The 22,692-nt window shown below is 41.5% G+C and overlaps 1 protein-coding gene across 1 annotated transcript in view; it reads right to left on the bottom strand.

The window, feature by feature from the left end:
• Window positions 1–863: 863 nt before the first annotated feature.
• Window positions 864–22,692, bottom strand: part of mmp24 (matrix metallopeptidase 24) — a 51,300-nt gene continuing 29,471 nt past the window's right edge. The window contains exons 6-10 of the mRNA XM_054617038.1: window positions 16,654–16,815; window positions 14,711–14,925; window positions 9,708–9,846; window positions 4,947–5,213; window positions 864–1,228 (exon numbers count right to left, since the gene is read on the bottom strand). Of these exons, the coding sequence (XP_054473013.1) occupies window positions 864–1,228; window positions 4,947–5,213; window positions 9,708–9,846; window positions 14,711–14,925; window positions 16,654–16,815 (1,148 nt within the window). The remainder of the gene's footprint in view (window positions 1,229–4,946; window positions 5,214–9,707; window positions 9,847–14,710; window positions 14,926–16,653; window positions 16,816–22,692) is intronic.

The following is a 22,692-nucleotide window of genomic DNA, read 5'->3' as shown; positions in this document are numbered from 1 at the left end:
ACATCCACAAAAGCCCATTAGTCCAAGCTGTATAAATGAAAACAGGGAAGTTTTAAGTTGACAAAGTTCAGAGTTAATGGTGATGAAGATGTTTTTTTGTTGTGTGTGGTAAAAAAAAGAGAGAAAAAGGTCCTCTTGACAGTTTTACAGCTTCATACAAGTATAAATAAATTAAATTAAATTCAGAGATCCAAGGCGAAATCCCTGGTTTTCTTTTTGTTATGGCCTTTCTACCTATATTTTATCTTCAAATTGATATTTTAAACCATTTATTTTTTCATCTGACTTAATAGTAGAAGTAGTTCACGTGTACAAGTTGTTGTTAGAACAAACTTGGACGTGGCGTCTGGCTTTGAGGAGCATATTTTTTCCGCCCCAAATCCTCTTTCTTTTTTGTCTTCATTGAGAAGGAGAGTCGTGTTGTAGGTCCCAGAAGAAATAGTCAAAGTTCAGTGTCGCTCATAAGATCCCTCCAGCCAAAGAAGTTGTGGACAAACCAGGTTATCTACCTTAGCCAATCACATCCTCCTGGAGTCTTTGTGGACTTGTTCTCGCTGTCCTCAGCCATGTTTTTTTGGAGAACAGGAAAAGACTGAATCGTTATCCTTGCTGTTGTAGACTGAAGTAGCACAAATCTCTCTCACACACACTGAGCCAACGTCTAAATCTACTTCCGCAGACCATCTTCAGTGTCCGCTCTTTTATCACTAGCTAGCACAAAAAGCATCTTCCAGCCTTGACTTTCCATTGTTTTTTTTGCTAGCGATCTTTGCCATTCGCCACTTTAAGCTAGCTTACAGTTCGATGACGGCTTGACCCCCTTCAATCCATGAACTTTGACCTCTTCAAAGCACAGTTGCCTGTCATACCCACTCCTGAACAGGGTATTTGTAGTAGTGCTGCGTTAGGGTGTTCTGCTGCACTCCTTTGTTTTTGAACTGAAATATGGTGTACACCAGCACCAGGATGCACAGCGACAGAATGCAGGGGATCACCACGGCGATGGCGTTTACCGTCGTCGGGACGTCGTTGATGGTCACCATGATGTCCACGTCGTCGAGGGGCAGCTGGCGGTCTCCGCGGTTCCCTTTGCTTCCGGAACGCTCCATGTCAGATTGGTCGCAGCCCATCCAGTCGCGTAAAATGGACTTTGGGTATCCGGGTTCCACCGTCAGCTTCTGGTTGTCGAACTTCCAGTACTCCTTCTCCTTGTAGAAGTACGTATAGTCTGAAGACGGGGGAGTGACGGGGTAGGGGAGGAGGAAAGAAGGAAAGGTAGGTAGGAGGTAAGAGGAGGACAGGGAACAGAAAAGGGAAATTAGTGGGTTGAGTTTTGTGAGGGAGAGAAAGGGGTCAGAAAATATTTAAGCATTTAACATCCAGCTGGATGAGAAATCAACCTGAAAAAAGCAGCTTAACATAAATTAATATCAAGTCAGTATCACCAATATTGGACTTTCAGGGGAATAGCGTTGTGAAAATATAAATCCTGAGCTTTTAAGTAGCAGTGGGTTGCTGTAAAGAGCCTGCAGAGCAACTCTGGGTTCAGTGTCTCGCTTAAGGACATTTCAGCTTCCAGTACAGTATGAACCGGGGATCGAACTGGACACTCTTGTGGTCAAAGGAGCGACCGGCTCAACCCACTGAGCCTCAGCCGCCCAACGTTGTAATCAAAACGAACAAAATTAGTTTTGTTTTACATTGTGGAACAAAGTACACAGCACACAAAAACAATACAGTGTCAAGGGAGGGTAGGTGAATGGCTGCTGTTCGACACCGTGTTGTGGTTTTGTTGTCTAGACTGTTCATGACAGTTTTCCTAACCTAACTGTTGGTTTAGTTGTCTAAACCTAACTGTTGGTTTTGTTGTCTAAACCTAACTGTTGGTTTTGTTGTCTAAACCTAACTGTTGGTTTTGTTGTCTAAACCTAACTGTTGGTTTTGTTGCATAAACCTAACTGTTGGTTTTGTTCCCTAAACCTAACTGTTGGTTTTGTTGTCTAAACCTAACTGTTGGTTTTGTTGTCTAAACCTAACTGTTGGTTTTGTTGTCTAAACCTAACTGTTGCTTTTGTTGTCTAAACTGTACGTAGTCATTTTATGTCCAACCCTAATGTTTTTCCTTAACCTAACTAAGTGGTTTTGTTGCCGGGACCAAACTTTCATTTTTACATAATGTTGTCCCTAAACAAAGCTGTTCCGAGGGACACGAAAAAAAACGGACAATTCATGTCTGAAACCATTAAATTGCATTTAGTGGCTATTACACAAACTGTTGTGAGACATTGCGATTGTCTATTTTTGTCTTTGCATTGACTTTGTATGTAGTTGCGTTGTGCAAAAAAGTTAGCTTTTTGTGTGAATTCACCAGATTTCATGCCACTTCAAAATTGTGTTTTGTCTGATCCTGAAAATAACAAAATATCACTCGACTATGACCATTAAACATGTTTCCATAAAAGCTCACTCTGGAGAGCCAAACACTTGCAAACAGATGAACACAGAGAGTCACTCTTTAAGAAAAGCTTCCTCTTTAACTGAAGAGAAAACACCCATCGCTCTCCTCAGCTCGTCCCTGTGACGCAGAATCTCATTAGAGGCAATAACATTTCTATTGTGACACGGTGGTTATAGGCAGCTACAGCAGTCCCAGCAGTGGCTGTTTTTATTGAAGGGCAATATTATGTAATGCCTGTGAGACAGACACTGTAGCTGGGAGACAAATGGGACGGCATGTGAGAGAGATATATGGGGGGAGGGAGGGAGAAAACATGAAGTGATTCACTCTCAGCGAACAAACACAGACTCACACATACAGGTAGATGTGCTGACAAGTTAAATAGCTGCATGTACATGATGGATAATACTAGTATTTTATTAGTGCTTCTTCCTGGAAAACATGTTTTTATGGTTCATTTTATTCATCAAAGGATCAATTATATACAGATTCATGTTACTTGTATAAAGAATTAAACTGATCTATCTTAAGTCGTTATTTGATAAACGCTAATAAATAATATAATTTGTACTTAGGCAAGTAAAAATCGACTTTGGGCAAGTAGATTTCTGAAGTGATTTTTTTATTTGAAGCTGAAATCTGTAACTTTCTGCACTAAAAAAACACTGTGAGAGCCAATTCATCACGTATTTATATTGGGCAAAATCGTTTATTAATAAACCCTTGTGCTAGTTCTCCCTGGCTTCTGTAAGTAAATTGGGTCCTCACAAAAATGTTTTAATCAATTAGAACACGAGTCAGAGCTCCGATACTTGCAGACGTAGTGGCCTGGAGACCTGGAGCACGGTAAATATACAAAACTAAATACCATAACCTCTACAGCTCAGAGGTTATTAAAACTATCTGAACTGAACTAAAGATGGCAGAGAACCACAACAAAGAAATGTCAGGAACACACACACACACACACACACACACACACACACACACACACACACACACACACACACACACACACACACACACACACACACACACACACACACACAGCTCAACCCGCTCAAAGTCGTCTTTCTGTCTGCTCCATCACCTCCAAACAGCCAGAAGGAAACAAACACAAACACATCCGTCTGTTGCCTCAAACGTCCCCGCAGGACAACTTCTCATCTAACACCACGACACCATGCCCGACCGAACATGTCACCGCCTCAGATCTCACACACACACACACACACACACACACACACACACACACACACACACACACACACACACACACACACACACACACACACACACACACACTCCCTCTGAGGCAGCCACAAGGTCATGAGGGTCACGACTCGACAAGTGGAAGTGATGATGGGAACTTTTCTTCCAGTGGACAGCGAGCATTTGTGAGTCGTCTGTTTCTGGAGGGTCAACATCGTGTTGAGAGAGAAGTAGTTCAGCGTGAAGTAAATGAGTTGTAAAGTGGCGGACTGACAGCTTCCATAAACGACAAGTTAACTGACTGACTGATTTGTTGACCTGTTCCTTGAACGAATGAGAACACGTAATGTGTTTCTCTTTAGACAGATATCTGCATGTGAGTGCAGAATGTGGAGGACAAGATTGTGGCTCTAGAAGCATTCTGGTTTCTGTTTCTGGTCTCAAGAGGAGGCATCCTCCGGTTCTGCGGAATGAAGCCAAAGCTTCATGTCTTAAAGCTGCATTCTCTCTCCTGTCCACCAGGGGGCGACTCCTCTGGTTGTATAGAAGTCTATGAGAAAATGACTCTACTTCTCTCTTGATTTATTCCCTCAGTAAACATTGTAAACATGAGTTTATGGTCTCAATCTCTAGTTTCAAGTCTTCTTCAATACAGCATGATGTTCATTTAGTAAATGATGCTCCATTTAGAGTCAAACAGACCATAAAGCAGGGGATGCTTTAGGGCGGGGCCTTTAAGAGATTGAGACCATAAACTCATGTTTACAATGTTTACTGAGGGAATAAATCAAGAGAGAAGTAGAGTCATTTCCTCATAGACTTCTATACAACCAGAGGCGTCGCCCCCTGATGGACATTGGCTTCACTCGGCCGAGGAGGTTGCCTCCTGGTGTGAATGCACGAACACCTTTGAAAATTCGCTCTTGTTTATATCAGTTTTGCCTTCACATTTTTATACATGTTCACACTTCGTTTTATTCCATTTTTTTAAAGCTAGGGTTGGTTTTCTTGAGAAAATAGCGACAGTACGCTAGATCTGAAAACATATCCAACCTAAAGTAGCTAGCAGCAGCTCCAAAAAGTCTCTAAATCCAGAGAGAAAGTACCCAAGTCCATCCCTCCAAATACACTCTTTATATACCTTTTTCAACAAAATATCAAAAATGTTTTTAAGATTACCAAACGTAGCTTTAACATTCATTGTCGCTCTCTTGAGGCCATGTGTGTATGGATGAATACATGAACGTCTGACAGTGAGACCAGTCTGAACACTCACATCCCTCCCTGCTGATGAAGGCCCCCTGCGGTGCGTCCGGTATTCCCTTCCACACGGTGATGGGTTTGGGGTATCCCGGGTCTGCCGTGTGCTTCTCCTCGTTGTAGCGCCAGTACTGGTCTCCTTTGAAGAAGTAGGTCTTCCCCACCGGCTCCCAGCGCAGCGCCGTGTCGATGCCGTCTTTGGGCAGGCAGCTGCCCAGCTCCACCAGGCTGTGAGGGTAACCGGGCTCGGCTGTCACCTCCTTAAACACCCAGTACTTATCGCCTGGAGGACGCGGGGAAAGATGAGTCAGCACTTTAGATTATAACACACACACTGTCACATTTATTATCTCAAAGTTCTTTCTCTTAAAGGTGCATTCACAACCACAGATTTCACTAATTTCATTGAAGTTGCATTGATTTTCTTTACCCTCCAAACAAACCCTGAGGAGTCTGAATTAAGTGTTTTTACCCCCGTAGTTAATAATTATATGATATTATTTAAGGAAATCCAGGATCAAGATCATCAGCAATATCTCAGACAAAACAACAGAGATGAAAATATGACGTCCTTTAAAGTGTCAAAACATAAACATAACCTTTTATATATATATATGACAGAAAACAATGTGGTTCAACCCAGCAGCTGCTTTTCTACTTCACTGAGCAAACGTCAGATTAAACAGCTCCTCTGCAGCTTTGTTAAATATATCACTCAGAAGATGGATGTGGGAAAACATAAAGAGAGATTAAAACCCGGCAGTTAAATCATACAACTTCTCTTTAAAGGCTCTTTTACTGGGCGATTAAATCAGCTTGACTCAACAGCAACTCCTTTAAATAGCCTGTTCTCATCCTCACAAATATAAAGAAGGCATGGGAACGATGAATACAAACAGAGACACTAATTGTTTTCTCCTCCGGGCATTTAATGCAGCTGGACTCAGCTCTAATGTTTTTAAATGAACTGAACATACTGATAGAAAAGCAAAGGTGCTTTTATCATCACAATGCCTCGAGGAGCCAAAGAAATTTTGCAGATTTTTTTATTGTTTTCTTATGTTGTTTTTTTACCATTAAGATCTTATTTTTGTACTTTGAGTCATTATTCCTATATTGATATTTATTATCCAACAATAAACGTCCAGTGAAACAGTACTTTTGTTATCTTGAATATCAAAAAACTGGTGAAAATTGGTTAGAAGTTTTCCGATGACTCCTCCATTGTTGGATGTATCACCAGGGACAACGAGGAGGAGTACAGAGGACTGATTGAGAGCTTCATCACATGGTGCAGCAACAACCACCTGAAGCTCAACATCAGCAAGACCAAGGAGCTTGTGGTGGACTACCAGAGGAACAGAAGCCCCCCTGTCCCTGTTTTCATTCAGGGAGGGGAAGTGGAGAGGGTTGAGTCCTACAAGCACCTTGGGGTGCAGATCAACAATAAACTGGACTGGACACACAACACTGACGCCCTCTACAGGAAAGGACAGACAGGCTGTTCTTCCTGAGGAGGCTGAGGTCCTTCAATGTGTGCAATAAACTGCTCAAGGCATTCTACCAGTCTGTGGTAACCAGCGTCCTCTTCTTCTACCAGTCTGTGGTAACCAGCGCCCTCTTCTTCTACCAGTCTGTGGTAGCCAGCGCCCTCTTCTTCTACCAGTCTGTGGTAGCCAGCACCCTCTTCTTCTCTTCTTCTACCAGTCTGTGGTAGCCAGCACCCTCTTCTTCTCTTCTTCTACCAGTCTGTGGTAGCCAGCGCCCTCTTCTTCTTCTTCTACCAGTCTGTGGTAGCCAGCCCTCTTCTTCTACCAGTCTTCTACCAGTCTGTGGTAGCCAGCCCTCTTCTTCTACAGTCAGTCTGTGGTAGCCAGCCCTCTTCTTCTACCAGTCTGTGGTAACCAGCCCTCTTCTTCTACCAGTCTGTGTAGCCAGTGCCCTCTTCTTCTACCAGTGCCCTCTTCTTCTACCAGTCTGTGGTACCAGCCCTCTTCTTCTCTACCAGTCTGTGGTAACCAGTGCCCTCTTCTTCTTCTTCTACCAGTCTGTGGTAGCCAGCGCCCTCTTCTTCTACCAGTCTGTGGTAACCAGTGCCCTCTTCTTCTACCAGTCTGTGGTAGCCAGCGCCCTCTTCTTCTTCTACCAGTCTGTGGTAGCCAGCGCCCCTTCTTCTTCTTCTACCAGTCTGTGGTAGCCAGCCCTCTTCTTCTTCTACCAGTCTGTGGTAGCCAGCGCCCTCTTCTTCTTCTACCAGTCTGTGGTAGCCAGCGCCCTCTTCTTCTTCTACCAGTCTGTAGTAGCCAGCGCCCTCTTCTTCTTCTACCAGTCTGTGGTAGCCAGCACCCTCTTCTTCGCTGTAGCGTGCTGGGGTGGTGGCATCAGGACTGGAGATGCCAACAAACTACATAAGCTGGTGAGGAGAGCCAGCTCTGTGGTGGGTCTGGAGCTGGACAGTCTGGAGTCAGTGGGTGAGAGGAGGATGAAGGCCAAACTCAGAGCCATCCTGGACAATCCCTCTCACCCTCTCCATGAGGAACTGTGGCAGCTGGGCAGCTCTTTCAGTCATCGGCTGATTCTACCAAAGAGCAGGACGGAGCGCTTCATTAGTGCCCGCTGCCATCAGACTGTACAACAGACCACAGTCTGTCAGCATGCTGATAAATAATAAAGGAATATCTATCTATCCATCTATGATAAGAGTGTTGTTGATTTTTTACGATCGAACATTTATTTTCATATTTGAATATCTTCTATATTTGAAAACATATCCCAATTTAGAATATTCGCTGACAACCCTAGGACAGATGCAACACTAAAGTGATTCATTATCACCCCTCCAGCTAACAAGTGGTATTACAAGACAGTAGGGTTAGCGGCTAGCTGGTTAGCATGCTAATTTACACTTTAACCTCTTCACATCCTGTTCATAACGATAGTTCATTTAATGTGTTAAACTAAAATTATGGACAAATCTTTCAGCATCACACCTTTAAAAAAAAAAGAAAGAACCTAACCTAGCTGTTTCATTGTGTGTGTGTGTGTGTGTGTGTGTGTGTGTGTGTGTGTGTGTGTGTGTGTGTGTGTGTGTGTGTGTGTGTGTGTGTGTGTGTGTGAGTCGGCAGCTGAGAGAGGAAAGCTATTAATATCTGCTCCTGGCTGGCCGAGATAGCAGGACACTCCATCAGAGGATGTCTGTGTGTGTGTGTGTGTGTGTGTGTGTGTGTGTGTGTGTGTGTGTGTGTGTGTGTGTGTGTGTGTGTGTGTGTGTGTGTGTGTGTGTGTGTGTGTGTGTGTGTGAGTTACAGAGAAAGTTATAAAGAATGAGACCGACAAGGAAGCAGAGAGAGAGAGAGATGAGTGACTATGGGATGAGGGAGGTTTCAAACAGAATAAAATTCTATTACTTCGGGCTGGTTGCTCCCCGCTGCATTGCCATTCTCTATTTCACACTTTATTAAATATATTTTCAGGAGGAGGAGTCACACAGAGAGCAGGACAAGGTCTAATAACACTGGAGCAGATGGTAGACGGAGATTTGTTTGAGTAAAGTTTCTTTTTTTTAAAGACTGTGAGTAAAATCGGCAGGTTTTTGGAGCTTCTCTGTGAGGAAAAAACTCACCATTCAGCCAAAGTGACGTGATTATATTTAAGAAAGAAATTAAACCAACACACACAATCAAATGTAGATTTGACCCACTTTCTAATGGTGCATAAAGTTACTGCCAGGAAGTTTAGACAATCTTCTCTCTGATGGTCTCGTTCACTGATGGAGGTCTTAAAGAGGATCAGGACTAAACTGAGACGGTTTCATCACCTCTGAAAAGTTCCTCACTGTTACTTTAAATAATTTATACCTAATTAACCCCGGCGAGGTTTGAGACAGCTGGCAGGAGCTGATGATAGACTTCATAACTTTATGAAAACATAAATATGTAAGTATGGCTTCAAGTGAGCGAGCTCAGAAAGAGTCTGACGAAACATCTGGTGAGATCTTCGTCTAGTGTGATACCAGTTACTCTCTTAACACCTTCCTACATCTTCTGGCACACTGTCAGCTGCACTGGGAGCATATTCAGTCATATTTAAGTTTTTTAAATGGATGTGACTGAAATGAAAATAAAATAAGAAGAAATTGGTGCCCCAGTTTGGCAAATATAAGACAGTATTGTTTAAAAAAAAAAAAAAAAAAAAAAAATCAAATTAAGACTATTTACTAGGGACATGGGACGGGTCTTAAACTGGTACGCGTTCCGTATTGTTCAGAACCATCATTTAAACATTTGTTTAACGTTCAGTTGGCCTTCTATTAAATGAATGTTTCTCCTGGGAAAGTTCGTTTGAACCAAAGACTGTAGGTGGACGTAGTTATGGCGACGTTTACGATTGGTTTGTGGACTGCCGTTTTAAAGCCTCAAGCTTTTCGATTTTGCCGCCGCCATCTCTTTCACACTTTTGTTGTTACACATATCATTTGCACATACCACCCACATTTGCAACAATAAAAAGGTGTAGACCAGGGAACTGTTTTAGGGCCACTACAGTTATTAGTTTACATGTTTTATATGTGTAAAACACTCTAAACATAATTTCTACACAGATGATACAGTATTGTACGGACAGATTTCTGGCTGCCGTCTACTGCGATGATAAAGGTTGTTACGGCATCTCTGTATAAATGTCTGGACCCATGAGCCTAAGCTGTGATTCACTGATGGTGATTATGTGGGAAATAAAAGGTAAACGTTTGAACACATCTTCGTATTCCTCCTCGTACCTTTGAAGAAGACAAATTTTCCGTCAGATCTCTCGTAGGCGGCGTCGATGCGAGGCGGCAGGCCTTTCCAGAATTGATCGATCTGCATCGGGTAACCCTCCTGAACCTTGTTGTTCCTCAGACGCCAAAACCAGCGGTCCTGCAACAAAACCAGTCACGAGTTAGAAATGCAACTTCCCTGGAGACTAGGGCTGTAATTACCGACTGTTTTCATCTTCGATTAATTTGGCGATTATTTTCCTAATTGTTTTTTTGTATAAAATGTTGTGGAGAAAAATGTATCACATATGTATTCCTCAAATGTCTTTTATTATCCACAACTCAAAGATGATCAGTTTACCGTCACAGAGGAGGAAAGAAACCAGAAAATATCCATATTTAAGAAGCAGGAATCATAAACCTTTATACTCGTGGTATTAATAAACAACCATTGGAATGTGGTTGTAAAGTGATTTTAATTATCTTTTAATTAGTTGTAGTTTGCATTACAGCTGGAAACTCCTGCAGTTAAACGGGCTTCAACACGTCCTAATCAACCATTTACATATCAATACTTCTGCCTGCAAGAGCTGCAAAGAAGAAGTGCAATTTTAGCGACTGTACCACGGTGGACGTTTACAATCCACTGCCATGTGGTTCACTTTGGTATTTTACCCACATAATGTATTTAACCCAAAACAGAGGCTAATTCTGTTCACAGCTTCAGTGAACTGAAGAACATCTCACCCAATATGTCTGTGTATTTCAAAGAATTAACAATGAGCGAGAGGAAAGGGAATATCTAGATGGACAAACAGGAAACGAAGATGAGACAAATGAGGTGATGCAACGTATGTGGAGGAAGAAAAAAGGAAGAGGAAGATGTTTAAAGGAGAGGAAGAGGAGGAGGAGGAGGAGGAGGAGGAGGAGGAGGAGGAGGAGGAGGAGAAGAAGGCGAGCATCAATCTTCCCTCATAATCATTTGGATACGGTGAATCTAGGACACAGCCGAGCACAGTCCCCACTGAGCACTATAAACAAACACACACACACACACACACACACACACACACACACACACACACACACACACACACACACACACACACACACACACACACACACACACAGTCTCAAATGGTCCGACATCATCCATTGGCCGCTAATGCTTTTCTCTGTGAACCCAAAGAGAGAAAAAGAAAAGAAAATCAATGCTTCTCATATCCAGAAGAAGAAACCACGAGTTTCTCTCACTAAGGAAACATCCCATAATGAGTGTCTCCTTTCAAACACCCACTGGCATCGCAGTGCTCTTTACGTCCTAAAACGCTTTCTGTCCCACAGATTAAGGGGAAATAAAATCGGCCTTGTTTTTCTGATCGATGATGATGATGGTGATGATGCATTTTTTATTTATTCATAGAAGGCTTCCTACTCTGCTACACCCTTTCTGCACCGTCGCTCCACCTCTGAGAAGAAGACAGTTAACGTCGTATAACGCAGTTGGTCCTAAGAGGCAACCACCAACGGCATTACGTTCAGAGTAACTAAACAAATTTAAAGAGCAACATAAGGAGGGAGGGAAATAAGCATGACTTAAAACTTGCATTCTCTCTGCTGTCCACCAGGGGGCGACTCCTCTGGTTGTATAGAAGTCTATGAGAATTTGAATATATTTTATGTGATGTAACATAGTTTCAACACATGAAACTGATGTGCTGATCAGAGAGTTCATTACTAATTGTCAACTCTTGCCCCTAGTTGCGCTTTTATTTGAATTAAAATATACAGCTTTTTATATCATAAAACCACATCTATTTATGTATAAAAATGCACTGAATAAAGCACACTAAAAAGCCGTAACAGAGCTGACTGCTGTTCTAACGCCACATATCAGCGTTACGTGATTGCAGCTGTTTGAACATTAACTGAATGCATCTTTATGACAGGACACAGTCAAACTGGGAGCAGCTGCTGCAGTTGCAGTGAGAGATATTTTAGGCTCAGGTGTGTTATCTATCCTGCATATACGTTTTACGTGGATCAGCACTTTTAAACTGGGTCATTACCTGCTCAGTAGCATGCAGGTGTGAATCATAATGTATGCATGCCAACAAATCACCTCCTCTTGCCTCTCGCTATCGAACACGTTCTCACACTGATGCGTCAAATAAATATCTAAATAATGCTTCAAACTATGGCGCCCTGCCTACGTATCAGAGTCTGACCTGGTGGTGGTGTCGGAGGTCCATTTGACTCTAAATGGAGCATCATTTACTAAATGAACATCATGCTGTATTGAAGAAGACTTGAAACTAGAGATTGAGACCATAAACTCATGTTTACAATGTTTACTGAGGGAATAAATCAAGAGAGAAGTAGAGTCATTTTCTCATAGACTTCTATACAACCAGAGGAGTCGCCCCCTGGTGGACAGAGAGAGAATGCAGCTTTAACACATGAAGCTTTGGCTTCAGAACTCTTGAGGTTGCCGCCTCACTAAGCCAGATCTGGCAATTCAGAAAATGCTCCTTTGAGTACGATTGAACTGTTCAGGACTTGTTGCAAATGTCAACACATATTAACAAACGGATCACATTTACATAACGCTTTTATCCAAAGCTCTTCACAACCTCTCATTTTACACACCAAGGAGGAATCAAACCAACAACACTGTGATTACAGCACCACCTGTTTACAAAGTCTGAAGACTAAAGACACCTTTCAGCTCTCTTAATCTGGAAAAACAAAGATGGTTTTACTTTAAGTAAAGTCAGGACCGATGCACTCTCTTTTTTCTCACCCAGTTGTTAATAATTTAGACGTTATTTTTAGACACTGAGTAAGAGAGACAGACAGACAGACAGATGAAGTAAAACAGAGTGAGACAGACAGACAGACAGCGGGGAAAAGATAAATAGGAATCCACCAGAGAGGAGACAGAAAATAGAGAGACACACATCGACGGCAGACAGACGGAGAGAGAGACAGATCTGTGACCTTTTCTAACATTCAGTTTAAAGATCAGAGACATCAAAATGGATTTTTCTTCCTCAGTGTGTAACTCCCTCTGTGTCACACACACACACACACACACACACACACACACACACACACACACACACACACACACACACACACACACACACACACACACACACACACACACACACATACGTGTATTATATTTCAAACAAGCAGGGTTCAATAATAACAGAGCAGCATTAATCAGTAACTAACCATACGTGGTGCTAATGATTAAAGGATAGAGAGTTCAATAAGCCCACGTTTTGTTTTTTTAAGCTCATGTGGGAATCGAACCTGTAACTTTAGCTCCTGAGCTGCAGAGCGACCGTACCTCGTCCTTAGACCCTGCATCATCCCCACTTATCGTTCAATTACGCTTCATCAGAATCCCCCCAGAGTCACCGTGCTTTTTATTGCCACTCACGGCGGCGTGACTCACCGTCTGCAGCGGCTAACAACATATTTGATTACACAGAAAAACTCTTTCCTGCTCTGCAAAGGAGGGAAAACAGAATGTGTGCGTCTGGCCACCTTTAGCAGGAACATGCATCCTGGGTTCTACAAGACTTCGGAGAGGTTTGGTAGTTTAGTGCATTTAATATTTGTGATTTTACCTCCAGACTGAGTAGAGGAGAGCTCATAGACTCAGTTTAGAGGATTTATATGATGTCACTAAATATTAACTTTGGATTGCCGAGAAAAACAGATTACTCAAAATATTACTTATTAAATGATGATATTATAATCATTAGCATATATGTAATAAGTAACACTTTTAGGAGGCAATAAACACACGTGAAAAAAAGAAGAGAGAGATAATAAGACAAAAAAAAGATGCACAAAATAAGCACGACATCCAGTGGAGGGTGGAGATAGACGGAGACAGGTGGAGGTGGAATGGATGTTAATACTGAGGGAAACACAGACACCTGAATGTCTCAACAGGTAAAAAGATTTCACAGTTAACCCTTTGAACCCCAAAACCCGCTGTTTGGGAAACATGTTTTTCTTTAAACAACCTGCAAAAACTGTCAAAATTGCCAGATTTATGTCATGTTTGACAAAAGCAACCGATAGAAAAAGGAAACGTAAACTAAGCTTAAATAGTGATATTTCATAAAGCCATTTTATTCTACATGTCTCATTTAAAATCTTGCCACAAATAAACCTTTTGCTTTAAATAGATTCTGTGAAAATCATTAAATTCTGAGCTCCTCAGCACAACTATAAAGCCATGACTGATTCATCTGAGACCAACAGTCATGTGACAACAAATCTGTCAAATCTGGACTGAACATCAGGCTGCTGAGCACAGAGGAGAGAGGAGAGGAGAGGCTGGAAGTAGAGGTTGTAAAAATGTAAATAGTTCAATATCCATAGCACATAGAGACCCATCACTAGTAACACCTGTGGACACTTGGAAACATGTTGGATAAATAGATTCCATTGTTTTCCAGTTTCTGTAAAAAAAATATTTTTTCATTTTTTATGATTTATGTCATTATAACTGTATTATTCTGCACTAAGACATGTTTGAGTTCTCTCTACTTCTTGTCATGATTGTTCTGGTTCCATAGAGGTACAAGAATTCTATATTACAGTAAAAAACGAGGCCACAGAGAGTAAAATTGGACAAGAGCAAAAAAACACCCCCAAACTGCTTGGGGTTCGTTTATGCCTCAAATTCAAGTTTGATTGTGTTTATTAAAAGCTACCAAATTTCTTCACCTCTGTATCTAATAATCAGGTTTAAAAATGTCATTAATTCACCGTATTTACGCCACTAAAACCGTCCTCATGATACTAGAAAACACCCACTTTTTCTGTGTTTACTTACACCTTCTCTTCAGAGGAAATAGTGTGACCTCAATAAATCCAGAAGAAAACATAATCGACTTGTTAAAACATTTCCTCACAGAATTCATCCTGAAATACCTCCAGACGTGAAGCCACCGAGCACCCAACACACGTGTGCATCCTTTTTTTTTTTGTCTCACCTTGAAGACAAACATCTCCCGTCTGAAGAAGGCCACGGTGTTGAAGTTGCCGTCGCAGATGTTGGGTTTCCCGTTTCCAGGCAGCGCCGGCCGGTCGCCGGGGGGGCGTGCCGGGCGGGAGTGTCGGTCGTGCTTGCGTTCGGAGGTGGAGTGCGTCCGTCGGGAAGGTAAGGTTGGTAACGGCCGGGTGGGCTCCAGCATGGCGGTGGGGATGCCTGGTGAGAAGCATCCATTCATAGGGTTACTGATTTTAGTTAAACGGCATCACAAAGAAGATCAACATCAGCAGAAAGAAACATCAACATCCACCCTCCAAAATGTTCCTGCTTTCATGTTGAAGAAGAACAATATTCCACAAAACATTTTGTCATTTTGAGACACAACCCTTCACTGAGGGCTAAAGGGATCAACTCCCAGCAGATACAATAATAACGGGCTTTGGTTATCCACACTGAACACCAGTGAAGTGGAACAATACGGCCGCCTGCCTGTATTTCCCTCCAACGCTGACTCAAAATGTCACCTTTGTGTCACGACCTTTAACGTGAAGATCGTTTTTTGTTCTGAAGGAAACAAATCATCTTCCTGCTTTGAAGCTTTAAGAACATCCAGCCCAACGTACCGAAAAGTCCAGTGAGTACATTTTACAGATACTGTAGATAATCTTTTATATGCGAAGCAGATATTTAATTTGATCTGCAGGGAAATGTTCTTCGTGGACAGATTGTTTCTGAGCCAGCAGACACGTTTCTTTTTCCTGCTTCTTTGTGTCTTTGTATCTTAAATGCACGCTACACTTCATTATACCAGAACGCTGTCATGATTATTTCAGGGCAAACGTGTCTGCGTCTGTCTGTGTTGCTCGTTTTAGTTTACCTCTAGAAAAAAGAAAAAGTTCACTGAAAAGTGAGGCATCTTCTCTGGTGTAAAGACAAACAGTTCGTTTTTTAGCTGTTCACTGTTTATCAGCCGGAACCTGCTTCACTTTCAACTGGACAAACCTTTTTCATAAATAAGGTGTGCTGTCTTGCATGTTTTGGCTTTCAGGTCTCAAATGAAGTCACGTTTTTTTTGTATTTCAAGTCTCGGACTTCAGATTTTTTGAAATCAGGCTCTGTTTTTTGACAATATATATGCAATCCACATTCAATGTATTGATACTCTGTAATGTCCTCTCTCCGTATAGGACTTTTTTTACTGTAAGTGGCAGACTCCACCATTCCTGCGCTAAATTCAGGTTGCATGTAATCCAGTGTAACTGAGTTCATATGATTGTTATCAGCCTCACAGTTCACACTTTCCTGCAGAGGCATCAAAGGACGTGTGCGATGTCAATCAAACTGTGCACACATGGGTCAAATGTTAACATGTTCATCTGTCACTGTGTCTTCAACACTAAGCCCAACATATGATGGAAACTACCACAAAAGAAGAAGATGCAGCTACAACAATGACTAGGAAACGACTTATAATTGGCAGCCGGAGAGAGAGTTTTTTACGAAATGAGTTAGCAGCTGGCTAGTAAGCTAACTAGCTTGCTCATTCCATCATGCTTTCATGCAACAGTTACACAACAACAAACCCAAGACAGCAAGCTCCAAGAGCTTCTCAACCAGAGGGCAGAATAGAAATGCTTATTTCTTTAGTTAGATTGGCATATCAACATGTTTGAAACAGCTCAGTGTTGGTAACGTGTCTCACATTGTCCCACAAAAACAAACTCTCTGGTTTAATGGGATCTGGTAACCCTACTTACATTTCTCCCATTTCTGCTCATTAAAATGCATAAACACATATAAATGGAAACATATCTGAGCTCTTCTTGGACCAAAATCCAAACAGCATCAGACCATCAAAAGAAGAAAATAGTGTCCTCTTCAAGGCTGATCTTGAAAACACTGAATAGATCATTTGCATGATGCATCAATAAACAGACTCCTCACCGTAGATCTTCTGGATTCCCTGCAGGTCGTCCAGAGGCAGTTTGAAGTTGTGCGTGTCCATGTACTGATAGAAAGGAGCCATGATGGCGCTGGGGTCGTTGGAGTGCTCCAAACCCAACGCATGACCCAACTCATGGACCGCCACCAGGAACAAATCATTACCTGAGAGAGAGAGAGAGAGAGAGGGAGAGTTAAACAAGAATAAAAGAGGAGATTGATGGAGAGAGAGGGGTGAAGAAGAGCAGTCAGAGGGAGATGAAGAGGGACAGAACAGTAAAGGAGAGAGGAAGAAATAAACCGAGACAAAAGGATGAAAGCCAGGAAGAGAAACGGCATCACTGTCAGTCTTTAAAAAGATTATTTCACGGCAGAAATCAGAGAACAGAGAACGAGTCCCACTTTGTGCTGCTGACAGGCCTTTCTGCTGTTTTTTAGTCAGTTAAAAAGAAACACAGTTTACCAAAAAAAAGAACACTCAACATCTCTTCCCCGTGTGAGAGAGAAAACAAAGCCTCCCCAGTGCAAACACAACAGAAAAGAGACCAGAAGACACGGCATCAAACGCACCGGGACAGTGAGCCCAAGTCAGCCTGTGATGCTGTTGACTCATCAGCAGTGGAATATGAATCTCACATCAAAAGAAGAATTTGCGGTAAATGGAATCGACTGTCAGCTCGTGAATCTGAAGTCCGGTTCTTCAAACGCTGCTGCCTGACGGGGATTACGTAAAACTGTTCAGTGCCACACCAAGTCAAATTCACACGTTCACACTTACACAAAAAAATGATTTTAAATTTATAATCTGTGAATATATAAATAATGTGCTGCTGCCTGGTATATGCCCAAGCAAATGTGTTGAATTTGGAATATGAAAATGTCCTACTGGATACAATGTGATGCATCATAGTGAGAATGTTTCTGCTGAGAAATACAGCAGACAGCTTTTAATATGCAAAGGAAACAGAACTTTTTAAATGAAATGTCCCTATATGCACATTTCATGCTGTGTGAAAGCTTAGGAAAATGTTGGAAGGCGAGTCTTGGTCTACCACGAAGCTAGATCTGGGTTGGTCCACGGTTACTACTAAAGTTACTACGAGGAACTTTCATTTTGGGTTTGTTATGTTGGTCCCTGTGGACTAAAGTGGTAGTGTTTCTGAGCACCAGAGTCCTTTTAGAAAACCTCTCATTTTACTGCAGCAGGGTCTGACAGTCTGACCCGCTCAGTCCTGGTTCTGGTTCTCCGGTTCCTCCCTTCCCTCCAGGGGGTCCAGCAGTACAGCCTGGGTCTCCATCAGCGTGGTGTCAATGCTGGCTCCCAGCGGGGAGAGACCCAGAACCCAGCAAAGACTTCCCAATCTTTAACTTAAAAATGTCTACTGTTATTGTAAAGTTATTCTTCTTCCAGTATTTTTGGCAACGACCAATCAGCTTCAGGTGATTTACCACCTCCCTCTGGACTGGGCTAGGTCGACCCTGAGTTTTAATAGTTCTTTTATTTTAGCTACTGTTGTCCATGTTTCATGTTGTCTGGAACATGCTGCGGACAGCACAAACAGCTGATCAGTCATGTGACTTAAATGTTTGCTATGTCAGAAACAGGCGGCAACCTCCGGTTCTGCAGAGTGAAGCCAATGCTTCACGTCTCAAAACCTGCATTCTCTCTGCTGTCCACCAGGGGGCGACTCCTCTGGTTGTATAGAAGTCTATGAGAAAATGACTCTACTTCTCTCTTGATTTATTCCCTCAGTAAACATTGTAAACATGAGTTTATGGTCTCAATCTCTAGTTTCAAGTCTTCTTCAATACAGCATGATGTTCATTTAGTAAATGATGCTCCATTTAGAGTCAAACAGACCATAAAGCAGGGGATGCTTTAGGGCGGGGCTACACACTGATTGACAGGTCCACACCAGAGACGTGTACGGCGTCTCTACGTCACTCCTCCTCAGTCCTTATATGGTCACTTCCTGTTCACTGGTTGCAAAAAAACAAGATGGAGACCGCCTTAATCCAAGATCACGACATTGACAAACTGGAGGCTTCATAACATCAGCCCACCAACCAATGAGTGGTGGGCTACAGTCTATGGTCAGAGCTTATTCAGAAAAAGCGTTTTAATATCCCATTTATAGCAACAACTCTCTAATGAGACACTTAATATTCAAACAGGTGAATAGAAGCTCTGGTTTTGTTGATAAACGTTTTGAATCGGGCAAACATCCAGGATTTCAATTGTTTCTGAAAGAGACGACTTTTCAGTTGAAGAGCTGCAAAAACTACTTCTACTATTCCTACATGAACTTCTATTATAACTAATCAAAATAACAAGAGAGAGAACAGACGGTTGTTTTCCTGAACGTCGTGTATTCCTGAGAGGTTTATTAAAAACAGGCTCTCTGTCACAATCTGAAGAGCGTAGATTCTGAGCCGCTGTCAGAAGCTTAATGACTTCTTACGCTCTGAACGCAGAGCTCAAATTAATACTTTTCATGGGCTCCGTAATTGGTTTGACTCGGTTTGAACCCAATTACAGAACCTAATTATCTTTTTTCTTCTTTACTCAGGCAGGTCTGTTTGAAGATTGTAGCCAGCAGCTGACTTACAGACTTATGTGACTGTATTTTCTGTTTCTCTTTCCATTTTCAGTCCGATGAACACGGAGCCTTTTAAAAGACTTTGATACGAGCAGGGAGATCTTTATTTTATATTTATGTTTATTCGTTGCTTAGAATGCTCCCTTGTAATTTGGTACCCTGGCTTATTCTCTGACCACCTTAAATATCATAGGTTCTTTTCCAAACCGAACAGATTGGTATAATTGTATAATAATAAAAATCCGAAATTATTCAGTTTAATATGATATTAAACAATTAAAAACAGAAAAAAATCCATATTTGAAAGGCTGAAAACAGCATTTCTATTATTTCTACATAAAAATTCCTTTTCTTCTTTTAGGATTGGGACGAATATGCAATCTATTGTTTTTGTTGTCTAAACCTAACTGTTGGTTTAGTTGTCTAAACCTAACTGTTGGTTTTGTTGCATAAACCTAACTGTTGGTTTAGTTGTCTAAACCTAACTGTTGGTTTAGTTGTCTAAACCTAACTGTTGGTTTAGTTGTCTAAACCTAACTGTTGGTTTAGTTGTCTAAACCTAACTGTTGGTTTTGTTGTCTAAACCTAACTGTTGGTTTAGTTGTCTAAACCTAACTGTTGGTTTTGTTGTCTAAACCTAACTGTTGGTTTTAACTGTTGGTTTGTTCTAAACCTAACTGTTGGTTTTGTTGTCTAAACCTAACTGTTGGTTTTGTTGTCTAAACCTAACTGTTGGTTTTGTTGTCTAAACCTAACTGTTGGTTTAGTTGTCTAAACCTAACTGTTGGTTTAGTTGTCTAAACCTAAACCTAACTGTTGGTTTAGTTGTCTAAACCTAACTGTTGGTTTAGTTGTCTAAACCTAACTGTTGGTTTAACTGTTGGTTTTGTTGTCTAAACCTAACTGTTGGTTGTTTTGTTGCCTAAAGATTTTGTTTTAAATGTAATTTCCCAACTGTTTCACATATAATGATTCCTCTGATTCTCTTCGTCTGTTTTTTTGTCACACCTTCACTTTGCTGTCCCTGAATGCTGCTGTTTCTTTCCTCCTCCTCCTCCTCCTCCTCCTCCTCCTCCTCCTCCTCCTCCTCCTCCTCCTCCTCCAGAGTTAATCTCACCTCTCCCTGCGTCTCTCTTTCTTCCACGTTGCAGCAAAGATAAAGATGATTTTACAGCACAAGACGTTCACTTCATGTACATCGTCTGGAGGAGTTCCCAGTGGTCTCTCTCTCTCTCTCCCTCCCCCTTGTAGTCTCTCCATCATCTGCTTCGTCGCCCCGCGGTGACGATAACGGTTTCTGCCCCGGCAGTCGTCTGCCCGCCTGCGATAAAGACCATGTTTGATATCTCTGTGATGAAACCTGTCTCTCAAGTAATCCCAGTCCGACGTGTCCACAGAGTCGGCTTTGTTCGACTCCAGCAGTCCCCCCCCCCCCACCCACCTCGGCTTGAAACGTTCATTTTGTTGCCAAAGATGATTTTGCACAAGCAAGAAATTAACTTTTTTTTGGCTCACCTGCCAAGTTCTGGTAATGAACAAAAAAAAAAAAAAAAAAATACTGCCAAGAATATTTTTCTCTCTCTGGCCAACATATCTAACATTTTTTCATCGATGTCGGCCCTTTTCAAGAAACCATCAATATTGTTTCAATAGGCAGACAAGAGCAGATTTCTTCAACAGCTTTGATCTAGTCTGTCAATCATAAAGATGAAGAGGAATGTAGCTTTCCCTGCAGACAACAGAGGATTTGTGTTCGTTGAAGTGTTTCAGTCTGAAAAGACCTGCACGCTGTTTAACAAGAGACAAACTAAAATGTCAGGGACTTAAAACATCAGCCAGTGTCTCTTTAACAATATATCCATCAAAGACACCTTTTATTGTGTCTTGGGTTTCAGATGGGTCATATTCAATATGAGACAATCCGTCCATCCAGCTGTCTGTCTGTCTCTGCCCTTCCAGAGGATTATGGGCTTTTCTTAAGGACAGATAAATGTGACATGCATGTAATGAGGAGAAAACAAAGCACATTTTTGGAATACAAATACAAAATTCCCTTAATGTAAGTTATGTGCTGGACAGCTTTCATGGTGATATCTATTAGTTAGTGTCTTTGTCCCTCAGCGGAGACAGAGGTGAAGACGAGGACTGTTTGTCCTCCCGACGTCCTTCTGAAGCTGATACCGTGAATCGGTTTCCGTGGCGTCTGAAGACTTTGTCGTCTCACTATCTAGTTTCTAATCTTTCAATTACATCGGTGTGTGTGGAGGGATTTTAGAGATAAAGAGATGTGTGTGGAGGTGTCACCGTGGTGACCGCACACTCACACACACACATATAGATAATAACTGATCAATCTATACTTTGTGACGAATGCTTATTGACAAAATCATCAGATTCACAAGAGGGGAAATAATGCATTTATACATATGCGTGAACAAAACTCAAATAAAACTGCACAGATGCACGAATGCTGAGAAATATTCTGTTTTGTTTCATATTTAGAGCTTCTCTGTCGAAGTTAATTCTCTTTTGTGTTGATCTCTCAACCAGATTCCTCTCTCTCTCTCTCTCTCTCTGTCTCTCTCTCTCAACACGTTCGTTATTCAAGCAGATGGAACGTGACATGAGTCATTTGTCAAACAGAGATAGAAGAAGGAAGAATTAAAACGACAAAGTGAAGTGTCCCTTCTGCCTCGATGTTTCATCCAATGACTGAACAGTGTGCTGCTCAAAGATAGTGGAGCGACGCCTGAGGGCACTTCATTTACAAATGCTAAATATTAATAATTTAAGTGATAAATAATACTTTAAATCATTTGGTATTTCATTGCTGTCATCCAGTGTGTTTATACTTAAACTTGATTCAGGCAGAACTCTGAATAAGAAATGTCCATGTAAATAATTCTCTAAAGGTGAAGTTGTGGTTTTTTTTAAAGACATATTCCTTGATTTTGTTATAAAGCCTATCTAAAATGTTCTATGGAGAAGGCAGGTTTATATAGAGCCCAAATCTACAAATTTCATTCAAGCTATGAAATGTCTTAGCTTCCTCAAACCATAAACCACATACATGAAGCATAAGCGCAGGATCGTATCAATAATAGAATATGTCTCCTCGTCGTATTAATAGTCGTCATTCTGGACGACATCTTAGCCAATACTTAACAGACAATTAAAAACTACTGTATCCCAATACGATACAAAACAATAACATAAGATAAGACAAGATAAAATATACGAAAACAACGGTCATATCGTTACGATACAAAACAATACGAAAGAATAAGAGAAGAGAAGAGACCAGACCACAAGATGATAAGATAATATAAGATAAGATACAATAGAAACGAAACAAAACAAAAAGATACAAAACATACGATAAGATAAAATACGAAACAATACGTTGAGATTGTATAAGACACAAAATGAAATGAAACAAACC

This window comes from Anoplopoma fimbria, chromosome 17 (assembly GCF_027596085.1).
Source record: "Anoplopoma fimbria isolate UVic2021 breed Golden Eagle Sablefish chromosome 17, Afim_UVic_2022, whole genome shotgun sequence".
NCBI classification, from domain to species: Eukaryota; Metazoa; Chordata; class Actinopteri; order Perciformes; family Anoplopomatidae; genus Anoplopoma; species Anoplopoma fimbria.
This window is presented reverse-complemented; position numbering and strand designations above follow the sequence as displayed.